This window comes from Rhinolophus sinicus, linkage group LG02 (assembly GCF_036562045.2).
Source record: "Rhinolophus sinicus isolate RSC01 linkage group LG02, ASM3656204v1, whole genome shotgun sequence".
In the NCBI taxonomy this organism is placed as follows: domain Eukaryota; kingdom Metazoa; phylum Chordata; class Mammalia; order Chiroptera; family Rhinolophidae; genus Rhinolophus; species Rhinolophus sinicus.
This window is the reverse complement of record NC_133752.1, coordinates 105,303,860-105,323,527: the sequence shown is the minus strand read 5'-3', so window position 1 is coordinate 105,323,527 and position 19,668 is coordinate 105,303,860. Positions and strand designations below refer to the sequence as shown.

At 48.3% G+C, this 19,668-nt stretch overlaps 1 protein-coding gene across 3 annotated transcripts in view; it reads right to left on the bottom strand.

Moving 5' to 3' along the window:
* The window catches only part of PFKP (phosphofructokinase, platelet), a 65,604-nt gene extending 46,191 nt beyond the window's left edge, over positions 1 to 19,413 (bottom strand). The window contains exons 1-2 of one of the 3 annotated variants that reach the window (XM_074325044.1): positions 19,207 to 19,413; positions 7,562 to 7,635 (exon numbers count right to left, since the gene is read on the bottom strand). In XM_074325044.1, coding sequence (XP_074181145.1) covers positions 7,562 to 7,635; positions 19,207 to 19,321 — 189 coding nt within the window. In that variant the 5' untranslated portion in view covers positions 19,322 to 19,413. The remainder of the gene's footprint in view (positions 1 to 7,561; positions 7,636 to 19,206) is intronic. The other 2 variants (XM_074325042.1, XM_074325043.1) reach the window with 2 other exon arrangements.
* Positions 19,414 to 19,668: the final 255 nt, after the last annotated feature.

Below are 19,668 nucleotides of genomic sequence, written 5' to 3'. Positions count from 1 at the left end.
GGGTGGCAGCTTGAAGAGTGCCAGGGACATACCGGGAACTGAACTGATTGGCTTTAGGATGAGCGATAGAGGGGAAGGGGTCAGGGCAGCTCTCTCTGAGGACAGAAGTGCTGGCAGGCGTCTTTGTGCCTTTGTTGAGCCCCCTCCCACCCAACCAGCAGGCGCCAAATCTGAGCTCTCCATTAACCTGGCTTTCACCTCTCGCCCTGCATTGGTGAATCCGTAAGACTCTGTCCCACTCAATTCACATGCCCAACCCAAGCCGCTTTCAGGGGCTTTTCCACACAAGTGGCCTACCTCAGCTCAAGCTGTGGACTTTCCTAAAATCTCTCAAAGGTCCACAAATCCCAAACAAGCAGTGTCTCACCTTGGCATGCCCTGTATTTCTTGCTAAGCAGCCCAAAGCCCAGCACAAGTGGCGACTGGTCTCAACTTGCATGGTAACACCCATCTGGTGGCACCAAGGCTGGCATAAGCTGCAGACATTATAAACTTGAAGTATGGTTACAACTAAGTGGCCACAAGCCTGGCACAAGAGGTGGCTGGCCTCAGCTTACATTGTGGTGCCCACCGAAGTGTCCCAAGCATGACAATAATGACAGCCAGCCTCGGTTCACAGTGTATTTCTCCAAAGCAACTCCAAACCCAACACGTACAACCAACTGCAGATAATTTTGTAGCTCCTACCGGATGGCCCTGAGCTGGGCACAAATGGTGGCTGACGCTGGTCTGCACCAGAGCCCATCTCAGGAAGCTCCAGAACCAACACACCTGGGGACTGGCTTCAGACGACACAGAGCACCATCCAACCAGCTGCACAAATGACACACCACAAGCGTAGCCTCACCTGCACCAGAACCCTGCTAAAGTGACTACTACTCCATGGGATCAGCCTCCACACAACAGCGTGTCTGCTGTAGAGACAACCAACCCTCACAGACAGTTAGCCTAAGAGTCAATCCCACCCACTGACATGCCAACAATAATCAAGGCCCAACTATAACAGGCAGGCGCACACAACCCACACAAAGGACACACCTGAAGCACCCTGCCCAGACTACATAAGGACACTCTGCCAAAACTGGGAGATGTAGCAGGCCTATCTAATACATAGAAATAAACACAAGGGGACAGCCAAAATGGGGAGACAAAGAACCATGTCGCAAATGAAAGAATAGAACAAAGTTCCAGAATAAGAACTAAACAAAATGGAGACAAACAATCTACCAGACGCAGAGTTCAAAACACTGGTTATAAGGATGCTCAATGAACTCAAGGGAAGAATAGATGAACTGAGTGAGAACTTAAAACAAATATATAGAAAGCATATAAAACAAACAAACAGATAAATACAATGACTGAAATGAAGAATACATTAGAGGAAATCAACAGCAGATTAAATGAAGCAGAGGATCCAATCAGCAATTTTGAAGATAAGGTAGCAGAAAACATCCAATCAGAACAGCAAAAAGAAAAAATAACTAAAAAAAAAATCAGGATAGGTTAGGGACCTTTGGGACAGTATCAAGCATACCAATATTCATATCATAGGGGTACAGGAAGGAGAAGAGAAAGAGCAAGGGATTGAAAACCTATTTGAAGAAATAATGATGGAAAACTTCCCTAACCTAGTGAAGTAAACAGACATACAAACGCAGGAAGTGCAGAGTCCCAAAAAAGATGAATCCAAAGAGGCCCACACCAAGACACATCACAATTAAAATGCCAAAGGTTAAAAACAAAGAGAGAATCTTAAAAGTAGCAAGAGAATGGCAGATAGTTACCAACAAGGGAGCTTCCATAAGATTGTCAGCTGATTTCTCAACAGAAACTTTGCAGGCCAAAGGAATTGGCACAAAATAGTCAACGTGATGAAAAGCAAGGACCTACAACCAAGATTACTCTACCCACCAAGGCTATCATTTAGAACCAAAGGAGAGGTAAAGTTTCCCAGACAGGAAAAAGCTAAAGGAGTTCATCACCACTAAACCAGTATTACAAGAAATGTTAAAAGGACTTATTTAAGTAAAAAACGATAAAAAAATAAGAAAATATAGAAAATAAAAATTCTGACTGGCAAAGGCAAATACTTAGTAAAAGCAGTGGATCAAACAACTATAAAGCTATTACAAAGGTTAAAAGACAATAGTAGGAAGATCATGTGTAATTACAGCAGTAAATTAAGGGATACACACAACACATGCACAAAAGAAGTAAACGATAATGACAAAGCATAAACATGGAGGGGATAAGTAAAAATTGTAGTGATTTTAGAATGTGTTTGAACTGAAGTGATAATCAGATTCAAGTAGGCTGCTATAAACATAGCTCTGTGTACATGCAGCACATAGTCACCACAAGGCACAAACCTATAAGAGATACACAAGAAATAGAGAAAATAATTCAAACACAAACTACAGAAAGTTATCAACATATACAAGAGAGCAAGAGAGTAGGAAAGCAACAGAGAAGAATTATAAAAACAATTAGAAAATAATAAAATAGCAATAACTACATAATTATTAATAATTACTTCAAATATAAATGGATTAGATGTTCTAATTAAGACACAGGGTGGCTGAGGGATAAAAGAATAAAGACCCATACATATGCTGCCTACAAGAGTCACTTCAGATTGAAAGATATCCACAGACTGATAGTAAAGGGACAGAAAAAGATATTTCATGCAAATAGAAATGATAGAATGCTGGGATAGCAATACTTATATCACACAAAATAGCCTTTAAACAAAGGCTGTAACAAGAAACAAAGGAGGGTATACCCCTTTTAAATATCTATGCATCCAACATAGGAGCGCCTAAAAATATAAAGCAAATATTGACAGACATAAAGAGAGAGATTGACAGTAACACAATCATAGTAGGGGGGACTTTAACACTTCATTGCCACCAATTGACAGATCATCCAGACAGAAAATCAACAAGGAAACAGCGGCCTTAAGTGACACATTAGATCAGATGGACTTAATATTTTTAGAAGATTTCACCCAAAACTGACAGAATATACATTCTTTTCAAGTGTACACAGAGCAATTTATAAGACAGACCACACGTTAGGTCATAAAACAAGTCTTAATAAATTTAAGAAAATTGAAGTCATATCAAGCATCTTCTCTGATCACAGTGGTATGAAACTGGAAGTCAATTACAAGAAGAAAATTGAAAAACACATGAATACATGGAGGCTAAATAGCATGCTACTGAACAATGAATGGGTTAACAACGAGATCAAGGAAAAAAATGAAAAGATACACTGAGACAAATAAAAATGAAAACACAATGTCCCAAAATCTATGGGATACAGTCAAAGCAGTGCTAAGAGGGAAATTTATAGCAATACAGGCCTACCTCTAGAAACAAGAAAAATCTCAATCTAACCTTATACCTCAATGTACTAGAAAAATAAGAACAAAGCACAAAGTGAGTAGAAGGAAGAAAATAATAAAGATCAGAACAAAATTAAACAAAATAGAGATCAATGAAACCAAGGGCTGGTTCATTGAAAAGATAAACAAAATTGATAAAGGTTTAGCCAGACACATCAAGAAAAAAAGAGAGAGGGCCCAAATATATAAAATCAACAATGAAATAGGAAAAGTGACAACCAACACCACAGAAATACAAAGGATTATCAGGAAATACTATGAAGAGTTATATGCCAACAAATTGTATGACCTAAAAGCAATGGATAAATACCTAAAAACACAGAATCTTCTTCCAAGGTTGAATCGGGAAGAAACAGAAAATCTGAACAGATTGATAACTACTAACAAAATTGAATCAGTAATAAAAAAAATTAAAAAAAACACTCCCAACAAACAAAAGTCCTGGACCAGAAAGCTTCAAAGGGGAATTTTACCAATATTCAAAAGAATGAATACCTATCATTCTCAAACTAGCCAAAATATTGAAGAGGCGGGAAAGCTCCCAAACTCATTCTACAAGGCCAGCATTTCCCTGATTCCAAAACCAGACAAAGACATTGCAAAAAAACAAAACTATAGGCTGATATCCCTGATAAACATAGATGCAAAAATATTCAACAAAATATTAGCAAACCCAATTCAGCAACATATTTTTAAAAATCATACATCATAAATCAAATGGGATTTATTCCTGGGATGCAAGTTAGTTCACTATCAACAAATCAATTAACATGAGATACCGCATAAACAAAATGAAGGATAAAAATCATATGATCATATCAGAGATGCAGAAAAATCATTTGAGAAAATCCAACATCCATTTATGATAAAAACTCTCAGCAAAGTGGACAGGGAAGATATCTCAACGTAATAAAGGCCAAATATGACAAACCCACAGTTAATGTCATACTCAACAGTGAAAAGCTGAAAGCTTTTTCTTTAAGATCAAGAACAAGACAAGGACGTCCACTTTCACCCCTTATATTCAACATAATACTGGAAGTTCCAGCCACAGCAATCAGACAAGAAAAAGAAACAAAAGGCATCTGAACTAAAAAGAAGCAAAACTGTCATTATTTGCAGATGACCTGACACTATATGTAGAGAACCCTAAAGAGTATATGTCTCCTCGTGCAAGGGAAAGACCCTCTATATATAAAGTGGAATATTACTCAGCCATAAAAGAATGAAATCTTACCATTTGTGACAACATGGATGCACCTAGAGGGTATTATGCCAAGTGAAATAAGTCAGACTGAGAAAGACAAAATTCCATATGATTTCACTTATCTGTCAAATCTAAAAAACAAAACAAACGAAGAAACAAAACAGAAACAGACTCATAGGTACAGAGAACAAATTAATGGTTGCCAGATGGGAGGGGCTGGGGGACTTGGTGAAAAACATGAAGGGATTAGGAAGCACAAATTGACAGTTATGAAAACGGGAATGTAAAGTATAATATAGGGACTATGGTCAGGAATATTGTAATAATTATTAATAATTATGTAATAACTAATAATTATGTAAGTGGGTACTAGACTTATTGGGGTGATCACTTCATAAGGTAAATTAAGTGTCCAACCACTATGCTATACACCTGAAACTAATATAATACTGTATGTCAACTGTAATTGAAAAAGTAAAAAAAAACAAAACAAAAAAAACACAACTCTTAAATCTGAGGAGGACTTAATGTTGACCAGTCACTATGTCAGTTTCAATGCCAGCGATTTGACAGGCACACAGCCACCAGCCCTACCCCCATCGCCAGCAGAGGACCACCCATCACAGCAAGTACAGATTTGGCTCTTGGTTTAACGCTGGGTGTCTTGACATTTGGGGCCAGACAGTTCCTTGTTGGGGGCCATCCTGTGCACTGTGGGAGTTGAGCAGTGTCGCTGACCCCCACCCACTAGATGCCAGTAGGAGCCCCCCAACCCCAATAATGGGACAATGCGAATGTCTCTAGACATTAATGTCCCTGGGGCTGAAACACAGCCCCTCACTGGTTTGATGTGGGATTGGGGCGCTCCTCCCAGCCTTGCCAGTGACAAGCAGTGACACAGAGAATGTGAACTGTCCACGGGGACCAGTCAGTTCCTTTAGCTACAAAATAACTGAAACGACTTCCTTCCCTTCCCTCCCCACACTGCAAAGTCATCGTGGACGCCAAGTACCTCTGTGTGTTGAGGGGCCTTCAGCTCAGGGAGGCTGCAGCCTCACCTGGGAGGGTACCAGGACCAGCGCAGCCAGCAGCTAGCAAAACCCAGAGTTTCCGGGGGAAACGTGCTAGATACCAGAAGTCTACGTGGATCCACCTTCAGCGAAGCTAAAACGTTTCTTTAATTATAACAGAAGCAGCTGACATGAGGGGGCTCCAACCCCTAAGATTTATAAAACCACGTTCACGTATCGGGAAGTGCCATTAGGCCGGGTGTGTGATGTCTTCCCTCAAGTTCTAAGGCAGGATGCAACCCCATCCCTTCCCCCAAATACAATACAATAAAAGAAAAAGGAGAGGAAGCCGTGTGCATGCATGCACGCTCTTCAGCAGTAGCAGGAAAAGTCATCATATCCACACTCAACGTTGTAACTTGTAGAAGTGGGGGAGGGGTGAGTGTGGCCCATGCCTAACGTGCTCACTCCACGTCAGTGAACAGACAGCGTCCTCCAGGGGAGGCCTAGGACGGACTCCACAAGGGCAATCTGGCCCTAAAAACATCCGAAGAGAAAACGATGGAATAGTGGTCTGGAAATGCTTTGATTGGCTTCATCGTGTTAACATTGCCCAAAGCAGATAGGTACAAACCCAAACCCTCAGAACCACAGTTTAAAAAAGCAACCAAAGCACCTGACGAAACATCTTTGCAAAAAACAATAAACAAATGGTTACTCGGACCAATGAGCAAAGACTGTGAGCCACCTTGTCACCAAAGGAGAAAACGGCTCTAGTAAACAGCCCGGGAACCCATTTCAGCTCTGGGGAGTGAGATGGGGGCCACACACTCAGAACCATGGATGTGGCTGGCACCACTTCTGTGCACAGTGTGGGCGGGGGGTGGGGGGTAAGCTGGAACAGAATTCACTTTGGTGAGACACATCAGAGACATTATAGGATCCCATCCCTTCTAAGTCAGTGCCACATCCTGGGGTCCCCAGAATGACACAAAGCACAGAATAGCCTCACATATTAGTGTTAAGGTAGCTGAAAAACAGGCAGTGACCTAAATAATCCAGTGGTGTGGGAATGGAGTGATCCAGTAAATAAACAGTTGGCTAAAGGATGAGACATCAATTTGATGGAATGTTACTCAGACACTTGAAGCAATAGTTGTGGAATGCATATACCACACAGAAAATCATCACCACAATGGTAGGTAGAAACATACTACAACACTGGGAGGAATGCAAATGAAACAGAGTGGCCTGGAAGAAATTAAGCCATTTAAAAAGTATTCTCTTCCTCACATTTTTAAAGCTTTATTATGTGTATAAACTTAAAACTAAATATGTTGGGGTTTTTTCTTAGTAGTTTTGTGGTCCAAACTACATTGGTTCCTCCCCCCAGACACTGCTCACTTCTAAGTTTCCAGGACCTCAAAAGCAGGAGATAGTGGGCCATGGCCGCTGTTGGATTTCAGACTCTTTGTTTTAAAGTTAACAGATAAACAGATACTAAGAAGTTAACACATAAACAGATACATTAATGGTGCAAAGCTCAAAGTGGCCTCTTTTCCCATTTATTCTAATGTTTGTTCAAAGTCAGCCCCATTTCCAGTGACTATATCACCTCTACAAGGTCAAATGAGAGCCACAACACAGGTGGCTTGCGATCAGCGATCCTGGGAGGCAACGTCAGAATGGCATTTTGTGCCCATGTCATGTCCTTCCTCCCCTCGCTCCCACACACACCTCCCACAAGTGCATCAGGACCAGGGAGCACGCCCTCCCAGGGAGGCTGCCCCAGGGGGACTTTCCTGGGCCCTGAGCTCCCTGCTGGCCACCTGAGTATGCTGTCACCGCCCACCCTGGCTGCGGTCAGCAGAGCCCAAGGCAGGCAGGCGTGAGAGCTGAGGGTGAGCCAGGGGATGAGGACCGCCAGGCGACACTGACCTCATAGATGAAGTACACCTTGGCCCCCACGTAGATGCCCATGCGCACGACAGCTCGGACCGCGGCGTTCATACCTGTGGGGGGACAGGACAGCGGTGAGTACGAGCTGAGCAACTGACTGGCTGTGACCAGGAGGCTCCCCAGCCGAGCAGCACTGGGGAGGAGCCTGGGCAGCGCTGAGCTCAGAGCACCTCTCCTCACAGGCTCGGGACATGCACCAGCCGCCTCGACTCTGGACGAATTTGCAGCAACTCTGCCCAGTGGCAACACAACGCAGAGGGCCCGCGTCTGTCTGCGGTTAGCCAAATTCAAAGAAAATGGCACTGACAAGGACCATGGGTCTATGATGTGAGGAGGAGATGAAAATTAATTCCATCACCAGCTACCGTGTGAAAAAAAACTGAGTCAACGGCCTTAAATGCAAAGTCAGTGATGCATTTTATAAAAAGTGAATTAAACCTACATGCTATAAACAATACCCAGCCAAGGGAAAGCTAGGACGCTCCCACACTTTCTCAGAGGACCTAAGAGAAAAACATTAAAAGCACTTTGCGTGAGGTATTGAGCCCACACACTCCGTCTTGCTTCCCGCTGAAGCCATGGCGCGTGGAACACTTGCCTAAGAGCCAACCGAACAGTCTAATTTTCCATGTCCTGAATCCTGTATCGTCATTTTAGCTGATGGGCTAGTGCCATGGGGAGAGAAGTGACAAGGAATGAGGGCCGCTCCTTTCAGGGATGACACATCCTGTGCCCCCACGGGAGCAGCAAAGCTTATTCCAGCCAAGCCGCCCTTGGACACCCACTGCTTCCAATCTGCCTCCTTCTAAAAACTTAAATTTTGGAATCACAAGTCAGGAATAAGGATGTTGGAGAGCGTGGACCACCACTTAAGGGATACTTTCGGTGAATTGAAAAAGAAAAAAAAAAAAATGAAAGCTTCTGTGGCTCCAGAATGACGCTCATGGACACGGACACTGACATTGTATATATTTATATGCAAACCTGCTCAGAAGATGGTCAAGTTTCCAAATTATGTTGAGCCGGGTCTGAAATGCTAGAATTAAGACCTCTGCAAGGTGATAATGTTGAAAGGTTACAATATTTGTGTCACTGAAAAAGCTTGGGGGGAGGTGTACATATCTTGGAAATAAATCCACATTGAATGTCTATGTAATACCTACATTCATGTGGACATATTTATAGATATTTGGTAGTCTCATTACTTCATGTTCAAACCTAGTTTATTACACGGAGAATTTGACCAACCTACTAACTGACTGGTGGTTGTCGCTCACCCGTCCAGAAGGTCAAGCTCAGCACTTTGAGCCTCAGTCATTTATTTTAGCTTCATCCTTTCCTCCTCCCCCGTAGCTCTCTTGCTGCTTCTCAGTCGTGTGAGCTGGGTTTCATTAATGCCCTCGCCAGCTCCTGCCCACAGAGCTGACGTGCTCTCCCAGCACTGCTCCCCAGACCCACCATCTCTTTCTAACACCATCCTCACTATGGCCAGAATCCAGCTTGCTTCTCTTTTGTTTATTGTACAAGTAATTTATAAGTACATTCTTCTGCTTAAAAAATATTACAGAATCTGGAAAAGGCACAGCTACGGGGACAGGAAAAGATCAGAGGTTGTCAGGAGTTGGGGGGAGGGATAAACGGGGGAGCACAGAGGGTTTCAGGGCAGTGACACTGCTCTGTGTGACACTAGAATGGGGGTATGTGTCATTACACACTTGTCCACACCCACAAACTGGACACCACCAAGAGTGACCCTCATGTCAATACAGATGATGTGTCACTGTAGGTTCACGGACTGGAACAAATGTGCCAAGTGTTGGGGGTGCTGACGATGGGTGAGGCTATGTGTGTGATAACGGGGGCAGTTACGGGAACTATCTGTACCTTCCTTCAGTTTTGCTGTGAACCTAAAGCTGCTCTCAACAATAAGGTCTTAAAACAACAATTACAGACCAGCTAGAAAATGAGTGTCCTTCTGCCCCCTCGCCCGCCCTTTGGGACACAGCACACAAGTCCCATAGAAAACTTGCCATGACACCACTGTGCTGCACTGTACAGTCTGTACTTTCACTTTCGTTTAGATGTTTTCTGTGTCACCTTTGATGTGTTTTTTCTAAAACACAAACGTGCCCATGTCCCTCCCTGGAGTCCCCAGGGCCTGGGCAAGTAAAAGCAGACTCCTGGTTGGGGGGGGAGACCCTCCCCCCACAGGCCCTTCCTACCTGCGGGGCCCACCTGGAGGCTTGTCCTTGAACCTCATGCTCTGCATGACCCACAGCACCCAGGACTGCCCCGGGTCCCAGCATCAGGGCCTCCTGGCCCCGTCTGCGCACCCTGGAGAGGTTTCCTGGCCCTCCCCTGCTCCACTCCTTGTTCTGGGAAGGACAGACCTGGCCCGCCCCTCATGCTCACACCTGGGTGGATTTATTGCACCCACCTGCTGACGCCACATCTCCTGTCTGCAGGGCCGTGTGCATGGAGCCTCCTAGTCCCTCAGACCTTAACTTAACTGGTAAACAAGGTCCCCATGGTCCCTCCAATAGACTCCACGAGTCCAGGACTTTATGCAACGCCACTGAAACTGGCAAGTTAGCGACCAAACGCTGAACCACACCAATGTTTTCTCATGGGAGAGTCACACGGCTAACACCCCACGTCTCCTCTTCCTGAAGCCCCCATTCCCAGGGGCCCTTCATAAAGGCACAATAAAAGGAGACAAACTGGGGGATTTTAGAAGTGGATAAGAAATGGCAGGAGTGACACTGTGACAAGTGGGACACAATGCAGAGGTGAGCAGGAGACCCCCGTGGAATAAAAGCCTGTCCCAGGAGGTGTGCACACACCTTCACACCAGCCCCTCCACTTCAATTCAACCCTGCCTCCCGGGATGAACCCGGGCAAACACAGGTACTCACCTGGGAAATGGCCTGTCACCCCTCAGCCTGCAGTGGCTACAGGTAAGGGCTCCAGGGCCCCCAGGTTTCCCAGGCAGGGGAGAACCCCGAGCACCGCCTGTCCGCCTGGCCCCCAGGGGTGAGCCACGTTCTGAGAACCAGGCCCAGCCACACAGCCTTTACCCACTTGCCAGTTTGTGTCACTTGGTGAAACCAGATGGCCTTTCCCCCCACTGGGAGTTAGCAGCCTCCTGCTTGGGTCTGAGGGAGCCATGCTCACAGCACAGCACCCATAACTCGGGTCAGTGCCCCAGCACCTGGGAACACCGGGCAGCCGGGCACTGAGTGGATAAACTGAGAGTCAAGGGAGCAAAATTGATAAATGGTGAAGCTGCAGTGTAAGCTGTCCTGGGTTTTATGTATTTTACCTTGAAAGATGTCCTAATTCCTTTTAGCACAAGGGCTGTACCTTAGAACGACTAAAGGGGCTTTAAGGAAAAAAAGGCCTGCTGGGCGCCCATTCCGGTTTGGTTATGTGGGGTGGGGCCTGTGCCCTTAGTCAGTTCTCCTTTTCAACTTGGTGCACAGCGGGGATCCAAACTGCTGCCTGGAGGGCAAACACCAAGGAACACAGAATAAGCCGATTTTCACCAATGGCCTCTTACACACATGGCCGGGACCAAGACAAGGGTCCCTGGTATTGGAGTCTCACAGTCACCTGGGTGGGTAGGGCCGGTTTTAGTATTTTGCCTGGCACTGTCCTGGGGCTCACCTGCCATCCGTACAGAATATAGGCTGTTTGGGGGTCTTGCACTCTGCACTCAAACTGCTGTTTTCAGTAACCGCTTGGGCACAGACGAGTCCATTCGTTTTGCCTTTGTTTTGATCTTGGCAGCCAAACCTGGGAACTAAAACAACTTTCATTCTTAGTTCCATGGGAAAATGTAACCCTGCTCCCAAGTCCAAATCTTAATATTTTAAAAATAATCTTTATCATTTGCAAAAATTTAAACCTCAATCCTCAGGGGATGTACCATCTTGTGATGGGAACCAAAAAAAACCTTGAAAAAACTAGGGAGGAGCTAAGTGAGAAGTGTGTGATAATTACTCAGATATGAGAGAAAGAACAGATTGGTAAATTGTTTCCCTGATGTTACACAGTAAAGGCTTCTGGTTGAACCATCGTGCAGGTAAGCCAGTCACTAAGATAATCTCTTCCTTGAGGTCCGGGAGTGAGGTGGATGGTTTCCAAATGCCTCCTGAGAGTCTGTGCTGATAAAATTTAAACTTTGAGTAATTTGTAAGAGACAAGAAACACAGTGATTGTAATAAAACAATCAGGGTTCATTCTTTTATGTCCTGTGTGAGCTGAGGAGTATGACAAACCTCCCTACTGAGCCCTCTGTGGCAGCCTCAAGCCATGCTCCCCTGTATGTCTCAGTACTTCTAACCATTGCCTTACAGATTTCAACATTTAAACTCCTGTTTGAAAAACAGTCAGGTTGCTCAGCCCTCTTACTGGTCTCTCCCTGAGTTTTTGGAGTTTCCATCTTTGTGCCAAAGCAAAGATGTGGAACATGGCAGAAAATAAACTTAAAATGCACCCTAACTTGCTCTTGCTACTCAAGTTCTCCGTAAAGCTTTCCTCTTTTGACAACTTAGGAACGGGCAGGAAAAAAACATCCTAAGGAGAACTGTGTCAGGATGCTGGCTCAGTGAATCAGTTACCGAGTGGGAGCATCCCCGCCGTGAGCAAGGTCCAAATCACCAGGTCTTGCGCTCAAAGTCAGTGGAAAGCTTGAGATAAATCAGTAAAGGGTTTTCATTCATCCATTCATCATCCCGCCCTCATGCCTCCCCCTCTCCCCCATCCACCCATCATCCATCCACGCACCATCCATCCGTCCATCATCCATCCATCCATCTCACATGCACAGACTGACTTTGCCAGTTACTGCTGGCTGTGTCACTGAGAAACCAGGAGACAGTACAGGCCCTGCTGGGCTTATTCCAGTGGTTACCATTAACATGACAAGCACATGACACCCAGGGGTGGAAGGTGCTGGGGGAAGAACAAAACGCAGAGCAGGGGGAGGGGGGCTGGAGAGTGGCGCTGTGGAGAGGGACTGCTACTGTCCTTCAGAGGCCAGCACCGCCTCCTGGAGAAGTGCTCACTGAGGGAGAAAGGAAGAAGGTGACAGAGGCCAGCCAAGAGGACATCTGGAAAAGAGCACTACAGGCGGGCCAAGGCCACAGCAGGAGCGTGCTTGCCACGTGCTGGGTCCTTGTCTCCACAGCAGACGTGAGAGCAGGGCCAGCAGCTCCCTTCGTGTCATTCCAACTTCAACATAAACACTCGGTAGGGACCCACTAAACAGGAGCAGCCACTGTCACGGGGACAGCCACTGCTCATGACGAGGTGCCGAGTCAGAGACACACTGAATTTCAACGGCTCGGTATCAAAAAATTGAAATATCTTATTACTCTTTATATTGACGATGGGTTGAAATACTGGCTTGAATGAGATATACGTTTAAAGTTAATTTCACCTGTTTCTTCTACTTTTGTTACCGTGGTGACCAGTTTAAAGTCACATGTAGGATGGGGTCTCTGTGCACAGGCCTCATTACACTGCACAGCGCCTCCTAAATCTTGCCACGCCCACCAGCGCAAAGCTCCTGAAAGGTGGTGACTATTCCATCCCAGGTGCCAAACGTGTCCTGTCTCCATTAGGTCACTAGGATAAGCACGGCTGTAAAGAACACCCTTTGACCAAAGTACCTGCCTCCACCCTGCTGGCTCCACACACTGCCTTCCTTCCTGCTGCACAGACCAGCTCCTCTCAGAGGTCAGACCTTCCACTTACACAATCCGTCCCATACCCCTCGGTCCTGCCAGGTGCCCACTCCACCCTGACACCTCCCCTTACAGCCCAACCCTGCTCCTCACAAGACCCTGAACTTGGCCTCTGGTCCCCTCCCCCTTCCCTCCACATAACCGCCCCTATCAGTGGTAGCCCGTGAGTGCCTCCAGGTGGCTTCCTGGCCAGTATCACACAGGTAGTGCAAAGTCCTCACGCCTGCCCGACGCAGGAACCTTGCCCATCTGGCCCTGACCTCTTCCTCGCAGCCCCTGCAGACACCCCGTCTGCCTGCCCAGGCTGCTTCCCATCGGCTCACTCCCCACCCCCACCCCACCCCAGGAGCAGCTGGAGGGTCCTGCGTGGCACAGGGCTGTTCCCCGTCCACTTCCTTCTCCTGTTCATCTGCCCCCAGGTCACTCCCTGAGAGGCGACCCCATGGTGTACCTTCACCTAGGAGGTCACCGTCAGTTTGTGGAATAGTCACATGCCAAGGGAAACGAAACCTGTCATGCTGAAGCAGAGCTGAAAAGACAAGGAGGAACAGCTGCAAGCGTCACCCTGCAGCACCCCTTTTCCACCCTATTCAGAGCAAAGAAACTTCTGACCAGGTCACTTATTTCCACCGTACTGTAGAAAGGGTCCTAAGTCACAATTCAGTCAAAATCTTTGTCAGGGTCAGAGAACCATCACAGGAAACCACTGGGAGGGTTGGAACTGCCTGGGTTTCAAAATGCCCAGGGGACGCAGGCCTCAAGCGTGGTCCGCAGCCAACCAGAGGGGCCGCAGCTCTGGCGGATTCCCAGGCCTGCCCTCGCTCGACCTTCAAGTTCCGGTCTGCATCAACGCGAGGCCCGTAGGGGCTCAGGGCATCAAGCATGGACAGGAAGCTGTGAGCCCTCGCAGCAGGGCCTGCAGGGTCCCTGAGCAGTGTCCTGCACCAGTCCTCCCTGTCCTCCTGCGGCCAGAAGCCTTTCACTAAGGAGAAGGAGAGACGGAGGAGGAGGGAAGGAGGGCGACAGGAATTAGGTGATTCCACTTCCTTCACTTTGCAAATGAAAAATCCCAGGCCCCAGGCCACTCCCTGGTAGAGAGCGCCCTGAGTAAGGCTCGGTGCTCAGGCCGCTGGTCCCCGGGGGTTTGCACCTCTTGCCTCCTGACAGGCCGTGACTGTAATCTCCACTGCACTAAGTATATGGTGGGGAAGATGGTGGGGTGAGGGCTGCTGGCGGACACTTGGGAAAACACAGTAGCCTAGGAAGCCCATTAAAGAGAGTAACTGGAATCATGACTCAACCACTTTCTTAACATATGGCCATCTGTTTTTTATCCAGAGATAGCTTTTCAGCACAAGTACAATCGTAATGGATGGACAATTTTGTGTTCCAGTGTCTGCCACTGCCCTTTCCTCACGTTTCTAGTTGTAATTGCTTCTGACAGCCCACCAGATGGGTATGGCTTATTCAAATGGCCCCATTTTTCCCTGAGAAGAGGTTTCAGATCTATATTAAAGCTTCTAGTTTTCTGTCACCAGTGGGGAAAACATTCTTTCTTTAAAAGATGACAGGATGTCTAGCTTCCAATTGCCATCTGAGTAGGTCACACAATGTTGTCTGCATTTGTAGACAGCTACGTAATTGCACAGACTTCCTGTGGCACACATGGGGTTAACACAGTAATTCTAACACACTGCCTCCTACAGCCAACAATTTTTGCTAAATGATTACATTGTAAACACAGAAGATCCCATGACAGAACGTGTATGTGCAGAATTCCAGGATGGTAAGGAGCCCAGAGCTGTGTGAGGCGAGGTGGTCACTGGTCCCAGTTGCCCTTTTTATCTAAAGTCAGCAGAACTTTGGGCAGGCGCAGAAGGAGCCCACCCAAGCCAGGCCCCACGGTGGAGTTCAAGAAAAACAGGCTCAGTGAAGGACCCCCCCCCCCCCCCCCGGGCACCTGGGCGCCACCCACAGGACCTCCCATTGCTGACTAGGGCTTCTAACCTCCAGATGTTGATGGTGCCCAGAAATCGCTCTGCAGGTAAGAGTGATTTTGTTTTAGATTAGCAGAGGTTTCATCCACACGACTTGATGAGAAAAGAAGACAGCTAGAACTCCCAGTAGAAGGAAGCACTCCTTGCCGAGATGCCTGGATGGAGACAGTCACCAAACATTTGAGTGCCTGCAAGGGCCACATGCTGTGCTGGGTGCCAGAGCTGCCCTGGGGAATGACACTTGTGTCCCAGGCCCCCATTCCCACTGCAGCTCTCCCACTTAACAGAACTCGGCTCAGAGTTCTGAGATGCACCAGGCATATGAGGTTCTTCCCAAAGCTGCCATGTTCATGTGTCAAATGAGGATGAGTTAATACCTGAAACTCTCGCATCGCACTGGTCCCTAAATGTTAGTCACTCTTCCTATCAATGGAAAGACTTACACAGACTCGATTCAATGAACTCCCTGGAAAGCTTGTATTCAGGTTTACTCTGTCCTGGGCAGAACAGGGCTTAGCTGCCATTCGCTGCGCCCTGAGGGCCCGCCACTGCTCTGCACTGGCAGCTGTACAGGCCTCCTGAAGCCCAGTCGCTGTCTAAGACGATGAGTCACTCTTGGTGCTGACACAATCTGGCTGAGCGTGGGCCCTTAGTCCGGCTAAGTCTGTCTGTTTGGCAATGTGGAACCTATTTTAGGTAAAAGTGAAAATCAGTGTAAATTTGCAGATTCCTTGTGATAACAGAAGAAACCCAAAGAACGAGAAAATTAGCCTTAGAAATACTCTTCCTTAATGGGCGTGGCTAGGGGAGTCAGGAATATAGATGGGGAATTAAAAAAATAAGTAAATAAACACAACATAAATTTCATTGGGAAAAAAAAGCATTTCATCATTCTGGAATCAAGTGTTACATGTTTTTAGCCACTATCACTGTATTGTAAAGTGACTGCTAGCACTGTACAAAGGCATTTTCTGTTCCATAAACAAAGCTGCCTATAAGTTATCTGTATAAATTCTGAGCAAGTCAGGCTTTGCTCATCTTGGAGCTGTAACTAGACTTTACGACCTCGCTTGCAAGGGGCCCCTTAAGAGCATGGCTGACTGGAAAGTACTTGAATTGAGATAATATAAAACTTGGCTTAAATATCGCCACTATGAGCTGCGTGACCTTAGCTAAGTCACTTATCTCACTGTGGGTCTTTGTCCCCACCTCCAAAATGTCTTGGAGCCATGTAATTAGGCCTGGACATAAGATCTGTGAAACTCCTAGCACATAAAATGTGCCAAGACACAGCAGCTATGGTCACCTCGACATGACACTTTACCATAATCGTACATCTGATTAGAAAACTACCCAGAAATGAAGACATGAGCATGCTCACCCTGGTCTATAGCTAGGAGCAAAATTCTTCTAGGGGAAACCCAACACTGATACATCAGAATCCAGATAAAGTGATGCAAGGGTGCTGGGCAACAGACAACGTCTCTGGGAATAACTACTCCAAGGGTCCGTGTCTGCCAAGGCCAGACCTCTGAGTACGTCTCAGGGTGACAAGTGCATCCAAACGCTCAGACATCACATCGAAACAGGAGGTCTGGCGCTTTGCACGAAGTCCAAGAAAAACGGCCAATAGCCTCAGCTCCGCCTGAGGGAAATGCCCAGACAACCGGCCGTGGTGGGTTGTCAGAAATGTAGGACAGCCCAGATATGCCAGTGGAGAGCAAGGCCATCAAATATGATGTTACCCTGAGGCGAGAACTGCCATCTCCCATTAACCTGACAGGACACCAACCCAGCAACCTTCTCTTAGATTTTTGATTCTCAAAGTATCCTTCTCCACTGAGGAGACCAGCTGTGGACTTAGTGAACTCTTTTAGAACTGTTCACAGGTGGCATAGCCAGGATAAGTACCAGTGAACATACTGCTTCTGTGTGTTGCAACAACACCTGAGTGCCTGTACACAAGTGGGCAAACTTTGGGATAGAATTAAAAAGAATGACAAATAAATAAGTAAATAAATATTCTTTTCTTTCTTTTTTTTTTTCTACAGGCATAGCACCTTAATTGTAAAATAACCTTGAAACTCTGACCTTGAAGCATGGAAACTTAAGACCAGTTCCTCTTCCTGTGCCAATGATTTATTCTCTGTGGAGGCGCAGGATGCTATTCACTTAATATGCTTCCTCATTTGCATGCACGTGCTTTTAAAGCTTTTGACAGGGGGAGCCACTGTAGCCCCACTGCAACCTAACCGGATGCTACCAAGCATGCCTTCTGGTTTTTATTTAAGTAACGTGGGCAATGTCATCTATTTCATTCTGCCATTTCCCCAACCCTGGCCTCTGCTATATCACATTGTCTTCCTCTGGAATGTCTGTACCTGGGGTCACTTTATTAGAAATACCAAATCAGAATAACCCTGGTTTCCTCGGGCGCAAAGGCGGGCCTGTGGGGCCAGGGCGGTGACTGGCGCTGCAATAGCTGCCATCAATAGGTCGCGGGAGGGGGAGGGTGGGGGGGGGTGTCTCGCCGGGGACCAACGCTCCGGGGACCCACGCTCCAGGCACGCTGCAAGCCAGGTGCCCAGGGCTGAAGGCACGCAGGCAGCGACGGACCGGGAATCACGTAGGCGCGTGCCACAGGCGGTCACAGCACCCCAACTTGCCGCACCCGCGCCAGCCCCGCCCCGCTCAAGGGCGAAGGGAAGGTCACCGGCAAGGTGGACTCGGGCGAGGGCGCCGGGCCCACCCGAGCATCCCCCCACCGTGTGTGGCCTGGAAACAGGTGAAAACGAGGCATCAGGGCCTTTGAACTCATCTAGTGGGCAGAGGGGAAAATAAAAACTAAACGCCAGCTCTGGGACGCGTCTCCAGCCTGCGTGATCCTTCAGGCTCCAAGGACGCATTCGCCTGGGAAGCGCAGATCCAATCCACCTTCTAGCAGTTGGCTCGCGCCACCCAGGGATTTGCCTGGATCGGAAAACCAACATCTGGGAACCCCTGCGACCCCAAGTGCACCCAGCGCGACTGCTGGGCGTGGCCGTGTCACCCCTCACCCCATTAAATTGAAATATTCTCTTGGTGCGTCCGCGGACTCGGGTTCGGGTCCCCATCTCCCCCGGAAATCCGCCTCCACGTTGGGGGTGGGGAGCCTGGACTCCGCGACCAGTGCTGGTGACGTCCTGGGTCCCCGCTTCCTGGTCCTTCCCTTCCAGGGAGGCTGGCGGGGAGGCCTAATGACCCATTTTAGTTTTCGGTTTGGTCATGAGCCGTAAGGGAACAGGAAATTAGAACGGCGGAAAACCTTTTTTAAAAATTTCCCAGCGGAAAAACGAGGCGGTGCCGGGCGCCAGGCAACAGCGGCCGGGGAACCCGGCGCCCCACGCAGTGTCCCACAGTCGGCAGCAGGAACCTCCCCAGCGCTGCTTGGGGGGTGGGGGGGTGGCGAAGGGCACGAGTCCTCCTGACGCGCCACAGGGACCCGGCCGTTTCTCCTACCACGTTGGGCGGGAGAAGGGGCGTGGCATCGGAGGTGGCCGCGCTGTAACCCAGCTTCTGAGGGGCGTCCGGCCCCTTCCTACGACTTGCGTAAGGGCGGTCCAGGCGACCCCATCGCAAGTCTCAATTTTAAAAACAAACGTGGAGGTGGAAAACTGGTCTTCCGGATAAAGAATCCTGCTGCCATACTCCTCCCTCCCCCGCCCCGCAGTGACTGGGGGGTTGTACGGCCCGCTCCTCCCGCTGAAAGTACCTCTGCGGTTCCTGGGCGCCCGGCTGCTCCCACACCCTTCTCTTCTACCCCATTCCTTCTCCCTGGTTCCCCCATTCCTTCCCATCGGTGCTCCCCTCCGCCCCAGCCCGGGGAGGGAGTGCGCACCTTGTGCATCCCCGCCGCTGGTCAGCACGCCGATGGCTTTGCCGGCCCCGGAGAGTTGTTCCAGAAACTGTCGAAGGGAGCCCCTGGGGGTCGAGGGGATACCGTCTTGATCCATGGCTAGCAGGCCGAAGACAGCAGTGGGCAGGGTGCGAGACAGCCAGTGCGCCCCACCCGCTCCTCCGCTGCTCGGAACCGCTCGCCCCGCCCGCTCTGGGCGCGCCAATCCGCGGCCAGGGGCGGGCGCGCGGGACGTGGGCTGAGGGCGGGGCGCCGTGGGTTGGGGAGCGTCACGTACTGAGGCGCGCGGGGGGCGGCGGGCATCGCAGGTGCAGGAGCATCGTACTCGGGAAAAGCAGCAGGGGAGGGACATTACGGCGGGGGGAGCACCATAGGGGCAAGGAAACACTGTAGGTGGGCGGAGCACCGTAGGTGGGGGCGAACATCACCGGGAGGGGGTGCATC